Source organism: Annulohypoxylon maeteangense, assembly GCF_022496945.1.
Source record: "Annulohypoxylon maeteangense strain CBS 123835 unplaced genomic scaffold GGS22scaffold_23, whole genome shotgun sequence".
NCBI classification, from domain to species: Eukaryota; Fungi; Ascomycota; class Sordariomycetes; order Xylariales; family Hypoxylaceae; genus Annulohypoxylon; species Annulohypoxylon maeteangense.
This window is the reverse complement of record NW_025953270.1, coordinates 225,276-242,088: the sequence shown is the minus strand read 5'-3', so window position 1 is coordinate 242,088 and position 16,813 is coordinate 225,276. Positions and strand designations below refer to the sequence as shown.

The 16,813-nt window shown below is 48.6% G+C and overlaps 5 protein-coding genes across 5 annotated transcripts; 2 read left to right on the top strand and 3 right to left on the bottom strand.

Annotated features, from left to right (window-relative positions):
* Nucleotides 1-209: 209 nt before the first annotated feature.
* GGS22DRAFT_182089 (uncharacterized protein) lies at nt 210-2,063 on the bottom strand (the record flags this gene model as incomplete). The annotated part of the gene is made up of 1 exon (XM_047963929.1): nt 210-2,063. The coding sequence occupies one exon, from the start codon at nt 2,061-2,063 to the stop codon at nt 210-212; it is 1,854 nt and encodes a 617-aa protein (XP_047814619.1).
* Nucleotides 2,064-4,868: 2,805 nt separating this feature from the next.
* GGS22DRAFT_174213 (acyltransferase family-domain-containing protein) lies at nt 4,869-6,520 on the top strand. Its single transcript, XM_047963042.1, has one exon. It carries the CDS (start codon nt 4,998-5,000, stop codon nt 6,429-6,431), a length of 1,434 nt encoding a protein of 477 aa, XP_047814618.1. The 5' UTR covers nt 4,869-4,997; the 3' UTR covers nt 6,432-6,520.
* Nucleotides 6,521-8,549, bottom strand: GGS22DRAFT_174212 (CrcB-like protein-domain-containing protein). Its single transcript, XM_047963041.1, has one exon. It carries the CDS (start codon nt 8,366-8,368, stop codon nt 6,788-6,790), a length of 1,581 nt encoding a protein of 526 aa, XP_047814617.1. The 5' UTR covers nt 8,369-8,549; the 3' UTR covers nt 6,521-6,787.
* A 227-nt stretch (nt 8,550-8,776) lies between these two features.
* On the top strand, nt 8,777-10,110 carry GGS22DRAFT_174211 (PRTase-like protein). The gene is made up of 3 exons (XM_047963040.1): nt 8,777-9,273; nt 9,392-9,491; nt 9,612-10,110. Exons 1-3 carry the CDS (start codon nt 9,097-9,099, stop codon nt 10,019-10,021), a joined length of 687 nt encoding a protein of 228 aa, XP_047814616.1. The 5' UTR covers nt 8,777-9,096; the 3' UTR covers nt 10,022-10,110.
* On the bottom strand, nt 10,111-12,279 carry GGS22DRAFT_174209 (ATP dependent DNA ligase domain-containing protein). The gene has a single exon (XM_047963039.1). The coding sequence runs from the start codon at nt 12,272-12,274 to the stop codon at nt 10,151-10,153; it is 2,124 nt and encodes a 707-aa protein (XP_047814615.1). The 5' UTR covers nt 12,275-12,279; the 3' UTR covers nt 10,111-10,150.
* Nucleotides 12,280-16,813: the final 4,534 nt, after the last annotated feature.

Sequence of the window (16,813 nt, the reverse complement as noted above, 5' to 3'; positions counted from 1 at the left end):
CGATGCAAAAAATGTGGTATCTCGAGAGTAGGTAAATACAACGATTATATAAAAGTTTGTTTTTTCTTCCTCTTTAACGCTCTGCGTAAAGAAGTATTTGGGTATCCGCCCTTAAACCTACGACCCTCCCTACACTAGTATGTAGATTGTATGCCACAAGACTGCCACCATCGCCTAAATAATGCACCCAAACAAACAGACAAATACATCTACGGCTCCTCCACCACCACCTCGTCGTTCTCTAATAGCTTCTCGTCTACATCCACATCCACCTCTCCATCATCCTTCTCCCAGCGCCCCCGACTAGGCCACAGGTCCTCGAAGACCTGCGCCATGACGTCGCGCACGCGACCGACTTCCTGCGCGCTCTCCGTCATCACGTCGTCGTTTAGACACCACTGTCCGAAAACTTTACCCCGCCGTATCGTGCGCTCTAGCAACTCCGTCTCCGCTTGCTCGGCATCCTTCACCATGACGAATTTCATCGCGTCCGTATCAACGATAGTGTGCTGGTATTTCCGCAGCGCTTTGACGATTACCTCGCGGTCGTGCGGCTTGGCGCTCTTGGGTGGGAGGAGCGGCTCTAGTCCTCGTGGCGTGGAGGCGAGGAGGAATTTTATTAAACAGTCACCACATTGCGGGTGCTGGTATGAGAGGCGCGAGAATATGTTAGAGGCGGTGAAATCGGGGTTTCTTGTTGTGGAATCAGATAGAGGTGATCCGAAGGAGTCGCCGAAGCACTTGTCTACGCTGAAGTCGTTGCATTTGATATTGCGGATCGTCTCGGGTCCATCGAGCGATGTCCATAGTATGTTTATGTTTGCTTGGGGTGGTTGTAGGCCCGCTCTTTGGAGAATCTGGGGGAGTTTGTAGTACATCCGGTCCCGATCCGGGCTTTGCGCTGCTGGCTTAGATGCGTCTTTGCTGGCTAATTGTCGCCAGCCTGGCTCCATGGCTTCTAGAACGTGCTGGCGTTCCGTCCAATCGAGATACCCGTCCGTGTTCTTGTCGGACCGGGACATAATGAAGGACCAGAGTAAGGCCTCCCGGAATCTCTCGATGGTGTAATGAAAGCTAGCGAACCACGGGTAGATTTGAAATTTGGACTCCCCGCGGAATCGCTCACAGGCGCCCTTGGCAGACGGCTGCGGGAAGGAAGACATGGCTTCCTCCATTACTTGGCGGGAGACGGAGTGGGTAAAGTGAGCTTGAACGTGACGGTTGCGTTCGCCGAACCGGTGGTTGAGGAGGTATGACGTATAGTAAACAAATGGTTTCTCCCCAAACGAAGGTATTTGGTCTTTGCCGCCAAGCTGCTTAACGTTGTAATGATCGGGCTTAAAGCCCATTGTGTGCCCGAATAAGGGCGAGTAGAAATCGGAAGCGGCGTGAGGCATACCCAGGAACATATCATCCGATAATGCCACAAGTTGGTCAGTCGTAGACGGAGTCATGTATATTTGTGACTCGATGGAAAGTGAGTTGAAGGTAGGTAAGCATTCCTTTTCCTGTTCTCGGAAGAAGGATTCGTGACTAAGAACCTGAACATGTTCATTGGTGTTCAGGTCGTTTTTAAGCCATATCGGCCGCTGAGGACGCATATTCTTGCCATCCTTGTCGTAAGAGCCATTGGTGACTGAATTCACTAGGAGTTGAATCTTGTTGACGAACCCCTTAGCGTATACGTCAAGACTGCGGAGGGAATATTTCAACTCGTCCCAGTCACGATATCGGTTGATGCTGTGTTGCGAAATCCACTTCCCTTCCCGATCATTGAGGGGTGACTCTAATTCATAAGTATGTCGAATATCTTTAAAAGCATCCTCGGTGCCGTTAACCCAATTATAGACGAAGTCGATCTTCGGCTCGGCTAGCGGGCCATGCTTATCGACATTAAAATGACCTGAAGAGAACCACTCGTCCTCCCACCCGTCTAACTTGATGTCTTTAACTGCTTCCTCGAATGATATTCGAATAACGTCAGGTAGACCGTGATAAAGTGCCTTTTCGTCCTTCGCCGGCTGAGGGTTTTCCTTTTCGTCCTCGCCGCTGCCCTTTGTCATTACGACGGCACCACCACCAACCCATTGAGATGGCGTACTCTCGAGCGCGGCATGGCGCATCAGCTGGAAGGTAGTATAACTCTGGCCATCCGACTCGACCGACTCCCACTTATTCTCTATTAACACCCATATTAATGTTATGAAGATGGTAAAACATAGTATTCTCCGTATCCGTCGTGATGTGAATGTCCCTTGTTCTATGGTAGGAGAGCTAGGGACTTTTATGAAAAGTCGAGGTAACATCCTTGGCGACAGTATGGTCGGAGAGTATTCGACTGGACTTTGACTCTGGCTCCGGCGAGGTATAGACAAGTTCTCGCCTGACCACACCATCCTGAGATATGTTGCAGGATTTTTCCGACTTGGCGTCCGTTCTTATCGTAAGTGAGGAATGCCAGATGATTCGTTTAAGGATTTTGTTCCAACGATAGAAGGTAAAAGTCCTTCCCTATCAAGTATTCCAGATTATCCCCGGAGGAAACTCTGTCTCGTGAATGCGCAAGCTAAATGAGTGGAATGACAACTGAGTTGCCGTAACGTAACGATCGTGATTCGCGTGTTCCGTTTCTCACATGTTCGGTCCGGATAACTACAGGGGCGTCACCTTGAGAAAGCCAATCTCGACGTCGAAATGCTCATGACTGTTATCAGGTCGAAAGGTATGGTCTCACGATGGTTGCATCTATCAACGAGAAAGAACTCTCAAAGGCAAGTAGAAAGCAGACCGAGCAAGCAGTATAGGAAACGGATCGACAGCACACGAGCACTTGCCTACTCAGACGGACCAGCCGCGGACTAACATTATCGATGTTCCAATGTAGGTAAGTCTGATGTCCAATGTCGGCAACGAAGCCCACATCCCTAAATTTTTCACAAAGCGGGAGGGCGGACGAATCATCTTGGCTGCTTGGGTTGCTTAGGACTCGGCAGAGGGGGACGAAAGGGGACCTGCATGGTCTGCAAGGTCCATGGTAGCGAAGATGTACCGAATTTGCATGGCGAAGATCCCAACTTCTGGGATAATAGAAAACGGCCTTCCATTCCAGGTTTACAGAGCCGCCAAGCAACTAACTCGAAGGTCACCACTCTTCCCCCACGTCATGGTGTCATGGATGTGACGATAAGAAGAAAAAAATGCAAAAATGCAAAGATCCAGGGGACAAGGTTTTCTGTATTCGGACGAGATGAAGGTTAGCTAACCAATCACAAGCTCGAACACGTTCATATAATGCATAGAATTGCCCCAGTCGGGCTATAGTAACAACAAATTTTAGGAGACTCAGCAGATTCAGGAGACTTAAAGCAGACTTGGGAGACTTGGGAGACTTGGGAGACTTGGGAGACTTGGGAGACTTCGGGAGACGCGAGAACTTTGACAAGTTGGGTTTATTGAGTAACGTACATACGAATCTGCATTACCTCACACAAATTGCTGTGGTCTTCTGAGTCTTTTTTTCGGAGTCATGGTGTCCCTTACTTTGACTCCTCAAGTCCTAATCTTTTCACTTAAGCTCGTCATTCCGATCATCGATGTGTTATCAGACGTTTGATAGTAGCTTGAGTTAGCTTGAGTAGTTTGAGATCCATTGAAGTCCGATGTGGTCTTCATCTCCTTCTTTTCTGGGGAATCGCACACGTGCCACAGTCAGCTTTCGCTTCCATTGAAGTCGCGTGCGGCGAAACCTCTTCGAGAGACCTTCCGTATGGGGCTATTGAGTTGTCTAATGGAGTGCTGCTATTTGATCAGACGCATGACTATCTCGAGAGGCTAATATCGTTATAGAAGTGATCGACCTCTGATAAGTTTATGGGCTATTAGGGGGAAGAGAGTAATATGTATGCACATATAAAATAATTATATGTTATGGGATGGGAATAATAAAAAAGGAATAATAGGTAATAAAAAAAATACTATCTGCAGGGCTCACGAGCCTGCGACAACGCAACGGCTTGGCATGCAATACCACACCTCTTGGCACGACGTATGCTAAGCCTTTTCGGCTCTGTTACTTGCAGATCCGGTATTCCCGTCGCTTATGATTGGCGGCTTGACGATATACCGCCTGAGCCCTGAATCTTAATCTTTCCGCGATCGACCTTGGCTTTCTACCAGTTGGGCGGTCCTCATTCTGATGGTGCAGTTGGTGTTGAGCGTGATGAGGCACTTGTGAGGATATCTAGAAATATCCTAGAATATCCTTAAATGGCGAATCTCCTAATCCCCTATCTTGAGGCCTTACAGACAGACCCAGACAGACCCAGATAGACGCAGACAGGCCTTAACAAAGTAAGGGAGCATCCAATGTGACGTTCCTTTCCTGACCATGTTTAACAACAACGATGTTAGACAGTCGGAGTGCTCAGGATTGAGCATTTGAATCCTCCTGTTAGACTGGATATCTGATATCTTTACCTACCTACATACTAGGAGGTAGAGATATCTAAGGTATCTTTGTTATTATCACTTTTTTCCACATTACCGGCTCTCGGTGAATGTGTGCTTCGTCTCATTCTGTACACTCGTTCTCTGCTTAGTTGGTAATTACACCACTTTAGCATCTCTTATCGAATCCCACACTATTTGCAGCAGATGCGGGTAGTATAGCAGTCGTTAATAGGTCGTTAGTTTTTTTGATCTGCCGCGCTTTGTTTAATAGATTTATTAGATAGTCTTGTTAGTCTCGCCGTGTGGATCTCGTCATTTCACTACAGGAGTCTTGGCTGAAGACCGGGATATGCGAGCGGCTTGTCGAGATCTGTGTCATCATTTCGATCAATACGATCATTACGTAGGTGAAGAAAAAGCTTAACTTTGAATAGGAGGTGGATTTGCTAAAAGGAGGGACAGGGACAGTGACACTCCCGCTCCCTATCGACTTCGAAAATTCATAGGTCGACAAAGAGGGAGTGAGGTATCGGTTGGGTAACGTCGACATGTATCTAGCAGGTCACCCCAATAGGGAGGATGAAGAATCCCTCCTCCCCGGTTCACCCACGGCAGATTTTGCTCGCACCAGTTCGCCGTCTGGATGGAGAAAGGGCCTTCAGTCGGTTTCACCGCGTGCGGCCTTATGGAGATCCCTGACCTTTCTGAAGCCGAGTTTCTTGGGGAGGCGATCGCCAACCTCCGAAGCATCAGCGAAATCCGGTGCACCGGCGAAGAAGCCGTACGCGACCGAGTATCTCGATGGCGTCCGCGGCGTCGCCTCTTTGATAGTTTTCATCCTGCATTGGACTCACATTCCTTATCCGGCTGTTAACTCGGGATGGGGGTACAAGGACAACCGATCGTTCTGGTTGCTCCCATTCATCCGCCTCATCTACTCCGGTGCCGCCATGGTCTCGGTCTTTTTTGTCGTCTCCGGCTTCGTACTTTCTCATCGATTCATTCAACGGATGCATCGTCGCGAATACAATGAGTTGTTCTCCGGCTTGACATCGCTCACCTTCCGTCGAGCAATCCGCTTATTCCTTCCAGCCTTTGCGTCTAGCACGTTAGCTTTCTTATGCGCATGCGTTGGTATCGTCAATGTACCCAGGAAGGTGGACGGCAAGCCATTCCAACACAGTCTGAATTCGTATCTAGAGTACCTCGACATGGAGTCCAACCCATGGGACTGGTCCGCGGACTTTTCCGGTTTCTATAACCCACAATTATGGTCTATCGCTGTCGAATTTCGTGGTTCTATGGTTATCTTCCTACTCCTTGTCGGGCTTGCGAAGACTCGAACCGCCGTTCGATTAACAGTCGAAGGGATTATCATGGCCCATTCCTTTGGCCACAGGCGCTGGGACGTCGCCCTATTTATCGCCGGTATGATGTTGGCGGAACTTGAAGTTCTACTAAAGAAGCCGAAGAACCCATCGACTAGGAAGTTTGTTAACGCCTTGCTTATCCTTACGATGGTAGTCGGCCTCTTCCTTTGCGGCTATCCTCGCGATCACAACACTCAAACTCCTGGATACATGTGGTCCAAGTATGTTTGGCCCCTGACCGCTTACCGTCGGAGATTCTGGCTTGCAGTTGGCGCTATACTATCCGTCGGACCTATGGTATTCTTGCCATCCATTCAATCCTTCTTCCTCACCCGGCTAGCCCGATATCTTGGACGGATAAGCTTCGCACTTTACCTCGTTCACGGCCTTGGGAACCGAACAATTGGCAAGTGGCTGCTGAACACTTGTTGGGCCTACATAGGCAAGGAAGGGTACTGGCCTTATGCCATCAGTTTTGTTGTCTCTACGACACTGTATTTCCCAGTTGTTATATGGGCCTCCGACGTGTTCTGGAGAGGAGTCGATGTGCCTTCGACTAATTTTGCTAAATGGTTTGAGAAGAGATGTGCTGCACCGGAGGGCGTACGATAGAATATTTGCCGAGTGCATAATCCGCTTCTTTTGATACCTAACCTAGGGGGGTTTCCATAGTTATTGTATATGAACAACAATTCGAACATTCAAGCGTTTATTATTGTGGCGTCTAATTCTCCTACTATTTCGTAGATATTGGTCTTGAATATGCTTGTTGCGATCCGGGTCGAACGGCGTTTAGAAGATAGAATATTAGCGGATGCCTGTGAGCATCATAACCCCAACCCTAACCCCAACCCCATACTTCTTTTCTTCTAGAAGGGATAGATTATCCATGGGGCTATCGTCGATACCTCAACGACTTGACGCGTGCACTACATTAGTTAACAATAGGTATCCTATTTAAACGCTCATCAATGCAAGCATTTCAACGAACTAAAGCCGTCGCTCCATCTCAGGCCGCCCATAATCGCTACCATGCAAGCAAGCGCGACAAGCACGCTCGTGCCTCCGTACATATACGAATGTCGTCTACTCAAGGCAGTCAGCTCCGCGACCCAGGTGGACACGGTGGTCAAGCATCCACAGAAGCCATCCTCGATCCCTTGGAATACTTGGCAGCTAATCACACCGCCAACGGGGACGTGCGCGAGGTCCCAGGCCATGCCAAGAACCATGGTGCCCAAGATATTGACGGTGAAGGTGCCTAGTGGGAACGACGGCAGATACCCGTTGAGGTAAAGAGAAGCGTAGAATCGGCCAAGACAGCCGAGAGGGGCGAATACTAGCGCGAACGTGGCTCGACCGCGCCAGATCTCTGACGCTCCTTCGTTGACGAATCTGTCTGGTGGAAGTATTGATAAGAGGATGGCCCCGATCCACGAGCCCCATGCGAGGAAGACGGCGAATGGGTCGATGAATTTCCGGGTGAAATTGAAAGGAAGTGAGGGTGTGATCGGTTCTAAGGCCAAGGCGAGCTGGGCTCCGATGAGGAGACCGGCAATGGATAACGTAATAGTGGTAATGGCAACCGCCACAAGGGCCATGAAAGAGTAGCCGCCATTCCGAGGAATAGTAACCGGACCGGTTCCTGGTGTGAGCAGATCGTTTGATAACGCGAGGAATATATCACGTATGAAGGACGAGAAGGACGTGAAAGACCCGCAAAATCCAGTGGCAAGCCCGATGTATAGCGGTATAGTCTTTTTGGTAGCCATATGCGCCTTCTTTGCTGCAGCAAGATCGATAGTTACCCTACCAGAACTAGATTCTCCCGTTTCCTCGTTGAGCTCACTCTCCTTCGCCCTCAATAGCTGCAACTCGTATGTCGGCGTACCCCATTCGAAACGGAAGAGCATACGATCTTCCGCAAGAAATCCCAAAACCATACTCCCTGCAAAATTGGGCCACAAAGAACTGAAAGTAACGGGAGCGCCGACATAATTGGTGAGAGCCTGGAGTCCGACCCGGGCAAGAGTACCAAATATGGCGAAGAGAATGAGATATGAGATTGTGTAGATCTCAGTTGCTAATCTCGAAACGTGGTGTCCTCCCTCCTCGGCTTTTTGTGGTTCTTCGCCACTATGTCGTCGAGCCTCCTGCTGGATGGTGTACCGACGTTCGAGTTCCCTTCCCTCCTCAAGCGAAGGACTTGGACGCCAGCGACGTTCATCCCGACTCGGGATAGGGGCTATCTCCTCTAGCTCAGGTACATTGGCGTAAGAATCGGGGATATCATAATTCGACTGTGAGACGGACGACCGACGCCGTTGCCTCCGGGTCTCCAATTGTTTCAATTCTTCGGCAGTATGTGGAACATCGGGATCCAAACGATCGCCATTTTCGTCTACATCATGAAGATTCTTGTACGACTCTGGCGCGTCGTACTCAGCTCCGGACTGGTAATTACGAGATGTAGATAAGACGCCATCGTGGCGCACGGCATCTCGCTCGATATTCAGCTGTGAGGGATTATCGGATTGGTTGTCCTCCATCTCACCATCTATCCAGGCTATCCTTGACGCGCATAAGCCTCATATACTTTGAATGTCGGCTTTGATTAAACGGCATCGAATTGAAATCTCGGGCAACCCTCCACATCTACAGCCACAAGGTAAAGGCCCTGTATTGGGCGTCTAATTGTTGGTGTCGAAGTCTCAAAAAGGTTGTTTACACGACGCCATCGTGCCGGAGTTGTGAGATTTAATTCTCCTCTTGGCAGGGATTTTCAACCATTACACGAAATTATGCAATGGTGAGACAATGCACAAATTTGGGGTATGTACTGTACCTAGATATGTACTTTGTACGCTCGAGTTACATGACACGCGTGACTGTTATTTGTTAGTGTATGTATTGAGGTACCTAGTATTAGCATATCTCTTATCAATGCCGTTATCGCGAACGAGTTTAGCGCTGTTGTCATGGTGGGGAATGATAGCTGTAGCTGCCCCGCGTCCGGAACATTGGAACTCTTCGATAGCCCTACGTTGCTTCCCAATAGGTAGCCCAGTTAAGGAGCCTAAGGTCTAAAGTTAGCAAGAGCCAGCTACTCCTTCATAATCTATACATTCCGTAACTCCCGATCTTTAATTACAATTGCTATCATCTCTTTAGGACTACATACATTCGAAGTTATCTACAGATCGTGACATACGTACATATATCTTCTCTATTCTGCTAGCATTGGACTATAGTTACCAGATACTATCTGTAATTCGCAATGTCGCTGCCATCCAACGTCCACGTCTCAAAGCACCCATGCCTGAGGGCTAAGCTGAGCCGTCTTAGATCCAAGAGGACTGAGTCGCGAGAAGTCAAGTCTTTAATAAACGAGATAGCTTTGATTCTTGGTTGTGAAGCTCTAGGCTCGGCATTGACACCCGTCGACGGTCCAAAGGTAGCTTATGCCTCTCTCACATTACTCTACTAAGATTCAGTGAAACGTCTTGTAACTATCTATATTAGTTATAGTTGCCTATATACCTCGATAGTTGACACATCATCCCATTTTATAGGACGAGACTCCGATCGGATTCGAATATACGACAACTACGGTGCGTCCGGATGCGTTATCTATAGTACCAATCCTTAGGTCGGGGTTAGGCATGGTAGAAGGTGCGTCACCGCTTCTCGCCCTTCACCCTTCACTCTTCACATCAACCCCCACTCTGCGACACCCACCTTCACACATATATCCCTTTATCATATAACTCGCAAGCCTAACATAATCTCAAGCTATACAAACTATATTACCCGAGCCGGTCCCCGTACACCACCTAGGTCTATACCGGGAGCCTAGCACCCTCGAGCCCGTCGAATACTACAACAACCTCCCTCACCACGTCTCTTCTTCGAACGAGCCAGGCTCCCACGCGTCCAGTCTGGCTATCATCGTAGACCCGGTTATCGCGACCGGCGGGACATGCCAGGCGGCCATCCAGACGCTGAAGGAATGGGGTGTTAAGAAGATCATCGTTCTATCCGTTATTGCTGCTGCCGACGGTGTCCGGCGCGCTGCGGAAGAGTGGAGCGAGGCTGTTGAGATATGGGTTGCCGGAGTCGACGCCGAGCTGACACCTAACGGAATGTTGAAGCCCGGCGTGGGAGATGTAGGCGATCGCTTGTTCTTGACGATAGGCAAGTGAAGTGAAATGGACATGCTAGTGATATAGACGCACGTATTCAATAAATTACGGCTATGTTAGACTGGCAACACTACATACCTACCTATGTAACTATTCGTTGCTACCTAAGTGAATTGTCAGGGTGAATTATTATAACGGTTCGTACCGTTCCTCGTCTACCGTCGTGCGGTTCTTCCAACAATCCTCAACCCATTGCCGCGATACCACTCTAGGAACAGGGGTCCTGGAACTAATAGATGAGCGTACCTCTGCCGCCCGCTCCATCTCCCCAGTCCGATTACTGCTCATCACGACTACATGTGTAATATTCTTATCGCCCAAATCATCAACCACAGACCCACCTCCATATTTGACCCAATTCTTCAACTTGAGGCATGATATAGGGGAGACGTCGTCCGTCGTTGCAAAATGCACTTTCGCGCCCCTGAAAATGCAACTCCTCAAACTGCCCATATCATGACCGTGCTCTGCTAACTGGTTGAGGAACCCTTCCTTATCAAAAGGTTCTCCCACGATTACTACTCTCTTTGGCATCGACTTGAGTACCTGATCCAGCTCCTTTACACTTAGATCCCTAGCGTAGCTATCACCGAATTCGTCCACATTTTCTTCTGCAAGCTGAGTCGTGGTCTCTGTGGCATGGAATAAGTGGCCGGATTCAAAAGGAAGTAGGAAATCCTTATCATGCTGCGCGAGGCAGTCGAGTATCCATTTTGGCTTGATAATATCTATATCTCTAGCTTTCAGCAGGCTGGCCACCTTAACCACTCTCTTCTCGGCAATGAGAAGCATGTGACTTTCTGGATCGGCTCTTTGGTATATCTTGCCGCCGTTTTCCTTGATCAGCGTCTCGAGTTGCGTCTTCGATTTCTTAACCGGATTCGTGCAATCCGATAAAACGCAGAAGTCTAGTCCCTCAAATACTTTTGTTTTAGGGCCTTCGAACATGGCTGGTGCGATGTTATCTTGACCGGCGATGATGATATCCTTTTTGACTCTCTTGGCCGACCGTTTCCGGCGCGACTCCATATTCATAGTCTTTTCCTCATTCTCCTTCTCAGCGCGAGACTTCATGTCCACGAATCCTTGAAAATCTAGACACGAGTCCCAGCTTCGGTCAAACCGTATACCCTTGAACCGTGGAAATCGCAAAGTTATACCCGTAGCAAACTGATCTGACTCCCCGGCACTGGCAGCTTTCACGGATATGACGATAGAATCGCTCGGGCGAATCCACTCGTCAGGTCTGAGAATTTGGTGTCTCTCCCCACCAGCCAGCTGAATGTATTTACTCGGCGGCTTTTTCGAGTCCCATTGCTTCCATTTCCCATCTGTATGGTGTCGGATATCCGCAAAATCTTCCGCACGAAAACCACCGCCCACCTTGACGAAGCTAAAGCATGTCTCCGGGTTAGCTCCAGCTTTTATGTCGTTCTCTGAAGCTCGGAGGCCGCAGAGATAGGATCCGATCGCACCGCCACGATGACCCTTCCCGTAATATCCACCTATAATAACGACGTCTACCGACTCACCGAAGCCGCTCATGTATTCGGGTTTGACTTTGATCCAGTTATCGCTCCGGTCTGCCAAGGAATACATGGACCGCGGGTTTTTGATGACCAACCCTTCGGAAGCGTCAGAGACAATTTTCCGGAGCATAGGCTCGATCACCTCTGCTGAGGTAGCTGTATCATACTTGTGGACTTCCAATCTATATGGTACACCTAGAACGGCCTTTTCGAGTGCTTTTCGGCGATCTCGCAAGGTGTACTGGGTAAGAGGTTGATCGTTTAAGTACAGGATATCAAATATGCGAAGAACCGGTCGAGGCGCACTGTCATCATGTGGGTTTTTCTGTCCTGCGAGTGCTGCTGTCTTCAAAGTGCCAAACTTTAGCACCTTGTCGAGTTCTGGATCCCATACGACCATTTCGCCGTCAAGGATGACGTTTCTGACCCCAGGGGCGAAGGCATCCTTAAGATGACGGGTTAATGAACCGTTCTCATCTCTGAAGCCGTTGCCATAAAGATATGTGTAATCTTTGGCCTTCCTCGACCAGAAGCGGAATCTCTTGCCACCAGGGGTCTCGTCGTCCTCTTCCATGTGCAATTGCATCCGCTCACCATCCAACTTCTCTTCTATCCAAAATTCATCATCACCATCTACCCGATTCATCGAATTGAGTTTATCTACCATCTTTTGGAAAGAAGCGGACATCTGGTAGTGACAGAGCATGGGCTGGAAGCATTGCATCAATGTGACGCTTGTTTGGCCGACGGTGAGACGAAATTTCGGGTCGTAGAGATCCCAACATACTTGCCGGAGACTTGAGGAAACACTGAATAAATCTTGGGCATCAGGATGCCATACTTCCATAAACGTTCTCTCCGTAGCTCCCACTCTCATCTGTCTTAGGATGATGCGGATAAGCCATCGCAGTTCTTCGGCGTTCATGCGCTGGTAAAATGTCTCAAATATGGGAAGTTGCTCGCTCTCGCCAGATGCAGCCGATAGCTTATCCAGCATTTCGTTCACATCGGCAATGCGCATATCTCCTGGATCTACGCGCATAGGTCTCTTGGAAAGGACGTCAAAGCATCTCCCGGAGAAATCACCAGCAGCATGAGCGGTCGCTGACTGGACCGGCTCTTTCCAATGAAGAAGGCTGTATCCATCTTCGGAGTTTCTATCAATTCTCATCAACTTAACGAGCAGGCGACCGATGTTGCTCTCCTTGAGCCCATACATTCCCCTGTCACGATCCGAGCTTGGTAGAATCAGGCGCATGGCTGGGTAGAAATCGTTTCCGACTTCTGACCGCCATCTCGATATGAAACGCTCGATAACATTGCGTTTGTACTCATGTGGTGAGAGTTTACTAGGTCTATGAGGTCCTCTTGGGCGTCGCACAACCTTGGGACCGGTTTGCTGCTTGTTCTCTTGCAATGGATCGAAGAGATCCTTGAAGAGCTCAGAAAAGAAGAGTGTTTTTGAATGATTCTTTGGTCGATTTGGATATCTTAATAGGGTATATTAGTTTCTGATAGGAGTACATACGATGGTGGCTTAAAATGACGACATACTTTGCATCAAGCTCTTCCAGCGCTCGTCCCCCCGTTGCATATTGTCGACGCTCCTCATCCTCTGCACCTTCGTCAGGTAGTTTCTGATGCCGTTGACTCATCACTCTTAATTTCCTTGAACTACTAGGTACAGTGTCAAGGGCACGTTCAAAGGTGAGGTTATGCCTGTAATAAAATCGTCAATTATGACATTGTTATGTCAAGTGTCCTCTCATATTATTGACTCTCATCCCAATTTCGTTTATGAACAATTGTGAAATGTGATGGAAATTCTGAAGGTATAGCAGCCTAGAATTGCTAGAGGTGTTAGGTAATTAAATAATCTGCCTATTTGAAGCTGAACAGTTGATCCATTGATGTGATGTGAATGGTGGATGGTTAGTGGATTCAATGTTGAGTGCCTGAAAGTGACGTATCTTTTTGTTAGTTCTTCCCTAGGTCCGTTATGGAATTTAAAGTTAGCCCTGGAGCCGATGAACTTAGTGGATCGTAGCTGATTTCCGAGTGGGTCAGCAGTGGTCCAATAATGGGTCAATGACGGTACCGCTGGGATCAATCAGAATGCACGCACAATTTTTAGTGTGGGGGTTGTTCTAATCAACGCGTCTCCAATACACATAATTCCCTACAGCTCAACGCGACTTCTATATTGATTGATTTGTATCAATCCCCCCAGTCGTACTTACTGTACCCACTTACTTGACCTCTGCGTCAAAGGCAGGAACGTGCTGCCATGATTGACCAGGTTTTGCTTTTTCCAAATTCACCAATTCCTTTGTTTTCTTACAGACCTAGTCGTCTCCAACTCCTGTATGACTGCTGGTCTTGTCCGACTCCTACCCCCAACACCTTTGCGCTCTCTACATACACCTCCTCTCTGTCATTCTCATGCATTCGCACACCGCTTGAGGTCTCTTAACACAATGTTAGGTAGAGCCGTAGACAAAAAGAAGGCCGACGCGCCTCGTGCCCCGCCCACCAAGACCGATCTCTCAAAGCAATTATTCCCTTCAAGCAGCCCCTCTGCCCACGACGGAAACATTGCGCAGTATGCATCGACCCATAGGTGGCCTGCTAAACCACTATCGAATATTGCGCCTGGATCTACGAGGGCAACAAAAACCAATCAGCTACCACCTAGATCTGCCAACCCACAAGAAACGAGCCGTCAATACAAACCCATATCTCGTGTCACCTCTAATCTAAGCTCCACTGAACGTTCACAAAGCCTGGCATCTCTATGGAGCAACGCCGGATCGTTTGAAGATACACCTGAGCCTGAGAGCGCCCCGTCCCTGGGCAAGGGAAGTGTGCCTGCCTTCTACGCAGAGAGTGACTTTAGCGACGACAATACATTGGAGTTGGATCCTCTGCCTATCGCATCAAAGCCCAATAAAGCCCCATCTCCTCAGCCACCCACCAGCCAGACGGCTTGGTCTTCGTCTCCGCCAGATCACCTTTTCCCTCCGCCAAATGAGAAAAAACTGAAACGCGAGTCATCGGATGAGGCCCCGCGACCTGGCCCGCCCCCAGCGAAGAAGAGGAGCTTACCCGGGACTTGGAAGCGAGACCCTGCTCCGCCACCAGCCCGGAACGACGATCTGAAGGATGCCCGGGCGATCAACAAACTAGCTACTCCCGCGGCTAAGAAGAAGGGGGATCTTCCCTGGGATGCGTCGCAGAGTGCTATCAAGGAAAGTCGGCGACAGCTTAAGAATCAAAACAAAAAATCCGGATCCGGGGCTGAACTTACAAAAGAGGAGATTCGTGCCGCTGCAGACGATCATGCCAAACAGAAAGCTAGGGCTTCTGCCATATCCTTAAGTTCTGAGCAACAACATGTCATCGAGTTAGTCATTCAGAAGAGGCAGAGTGTGTTTTTTACTGGCCCGGCAGGTACTGGTAAATCTGTATTGATGCGGGCGATCATTCAAGAGCTGAAGAAAAAATGGGCCCGTGATCCAGAACGTCTCAGTGTTACGGCGTCTACTGGCCTTGCTGCTTGTAATATCGGAGGCATGACGCTTCACAGTTTTGCTGGAATTGGTCTCGGAAAAGAAGATGTCCCAACGTTAGTCAAGAAGATTCGCCGAAACGCCAAGGCGAAGAACAGGTGGCTCCGGACGAACGTCCTCATCATTGATGAAGTTTCTATGGTTGATGGTGAGCTTTTTGACAAGCTTTCGCAAATAGCACGCACAATTCGGAACAATGGTCGTCCGTGGGGTGGAATTCAGCTGGTTATAACGGGTGACTTCTTCCAATTACCCCCCGTCCCCGATGGAGGTAAGAAGGAAGGCAAATTCTCATTTGAAGCCGCCACCTGGAACACCTCCATTGATCATACTATCGGGCTGACACAGGTTTTCCGTCAAAGAGATCCCCGTAAGTTTTAACGTGTTTATGTCCTCTAGGGATCTACAAGTTTACTTCTTTGCTAACACCAATTCAGATTTCGCTGGTATGCTAAATGAGATGCGTCTTGGTAGAATCAGCGAAGATACGGTCCGGATATTTAAAGAGCTGTCGCGGCCGTTGAACTTCAATGATGGGCTTGATGTGACCGAATTGTATTTATCTCCCCTTCAAATGATGTGCGCTTGGTGGATGCTAATATTGATCCTAGATTCCCCACGCGTCAAGAGGTTGAAAGATCTAACGACTTCCGATTGCGTAACCTGCCCGGAGTCGTATATCACTACGAGGCCAACGATTCGGGTGATGCTAATATCCGAGACCGACTACTTTCAAACATGATGGCTCCCAAAGCTATGGATTTGAAGAAGGGCGCTCAAGTCATGTTGATCAAGAACCTAGACGATACATTAGTAAATGGCTCTCTCGGTAAAGTTGTCTCATTCATGAATCAGGCTACATTCGCCATTTGGGGTGCTCGCAACGACGAAGTTGGATCTGGAGATGAAGGCGATGCAGAAACAAATTTTAGAAATAAAACCAAGGAATTTAGCCGCGAGATCGAAAATATAAAGGACAACAAAGAATATCCGGTCGTTCGCTTCACTGCAACAGACGGGACTCATCGAGTCCTCCTCTGCGTCCCAGAAGACTGGAAAGTCGAACTACCTACCGGCGAAGTTCAGGCATCACGCAAGCAGTTACCTCTTATCCTTGCCTGGGCACTGTCCATCCACAAGGCTCAAGGCCAGACTTTGGAAAGAGTTAAGGTCGATCTCGGCAAGGTATTCGAAAAGGGACAGGCGTACGTTGCGCTGAGTCGAGCTGTGAGCAAGGAAGGTCTCCAGGTACTGCGTTTCGACAAGACCAAAGTCATGGCTCATGCCAAAGTCATTCAATTTTACAACAAGCTCTACAGTGCAGAGACCGCAATCAAACCAAAGAAACCGTCAACGATATCAGACTTTGCATTCAAAGGATCAGCAGCATCTTCGGGGACTAAGGGGAAAGGCATGAATGTAATTGATCTAGACGACGAGGAAGAGGCGATGGCAGCATATGGTCCATAAACAAGTATGCATGTACATATGTATGACTTAAGGGGCTGTTTGGTGATGCACTTATTAAGCCTCAGCCTCTATGCTAGTTGCTTTGGCACAAATGGCACAAATGGTACATGTGGTAGGTTTATAAAAGCCTTAAAGATATCCACAACTTGGAACTCTAACTCTAACTCTAACAAATATTAAGTGTTGTTACCTATGGCATTATTGCCACTAAACACTTAAAAACG

What these genes read in the sequence shown, in the direction of transcription:
- GGS22DRAFT_174212 (XM_047963041.1), bottom strand. Translation starts at nt 8,368, where the DNA reads ATGGAGGACAACCAATCCGATAATCCCTCACAGCTGAATATCGAGCGA.
- GGS22DRAFT_174209 (XM_047963039.1), bottom strand. Translation starts at nt 12,274, where the DNA reads ATGCAATGCTTCCAGCCCATGCTCTGTCACTACCAGATGTCCGCTTCT.
- GGS22DRAFT_174213 (XM_047963042.1), top strand. Translation starts at nt 4,998, where the DNA reads ATGTATCTAGCAGGTCACCCCAATAGGGAGGATGAAGAATCCCTCCTC.
- GGS22DRAFT_174211 (XM_047963040.1), top strand. Translation starts at nt 9,097, where the DNA reads ATGTCGCTGCCATCCAACGTCCACGTCTCAAAGCACCCATGCCTGAGG. An exon ending in CACCCGTCGACGGTCCAAAG is followed by an intron (nt 9,274 to 9,391) that starts GTAGCTTATGCC and finishes CCCATTTTATAG; the next exon opens with GACGAGACTCCGATCGGATT. An exon ending in GGGGTTAGGCATGGTAGAAG is followed by an intron (nt 9,492 to 9,611) that starts GTGCGTCACCGC and finishes CATAATCTCAAG; the next exon opens with CTATACAAACTATATTACCC.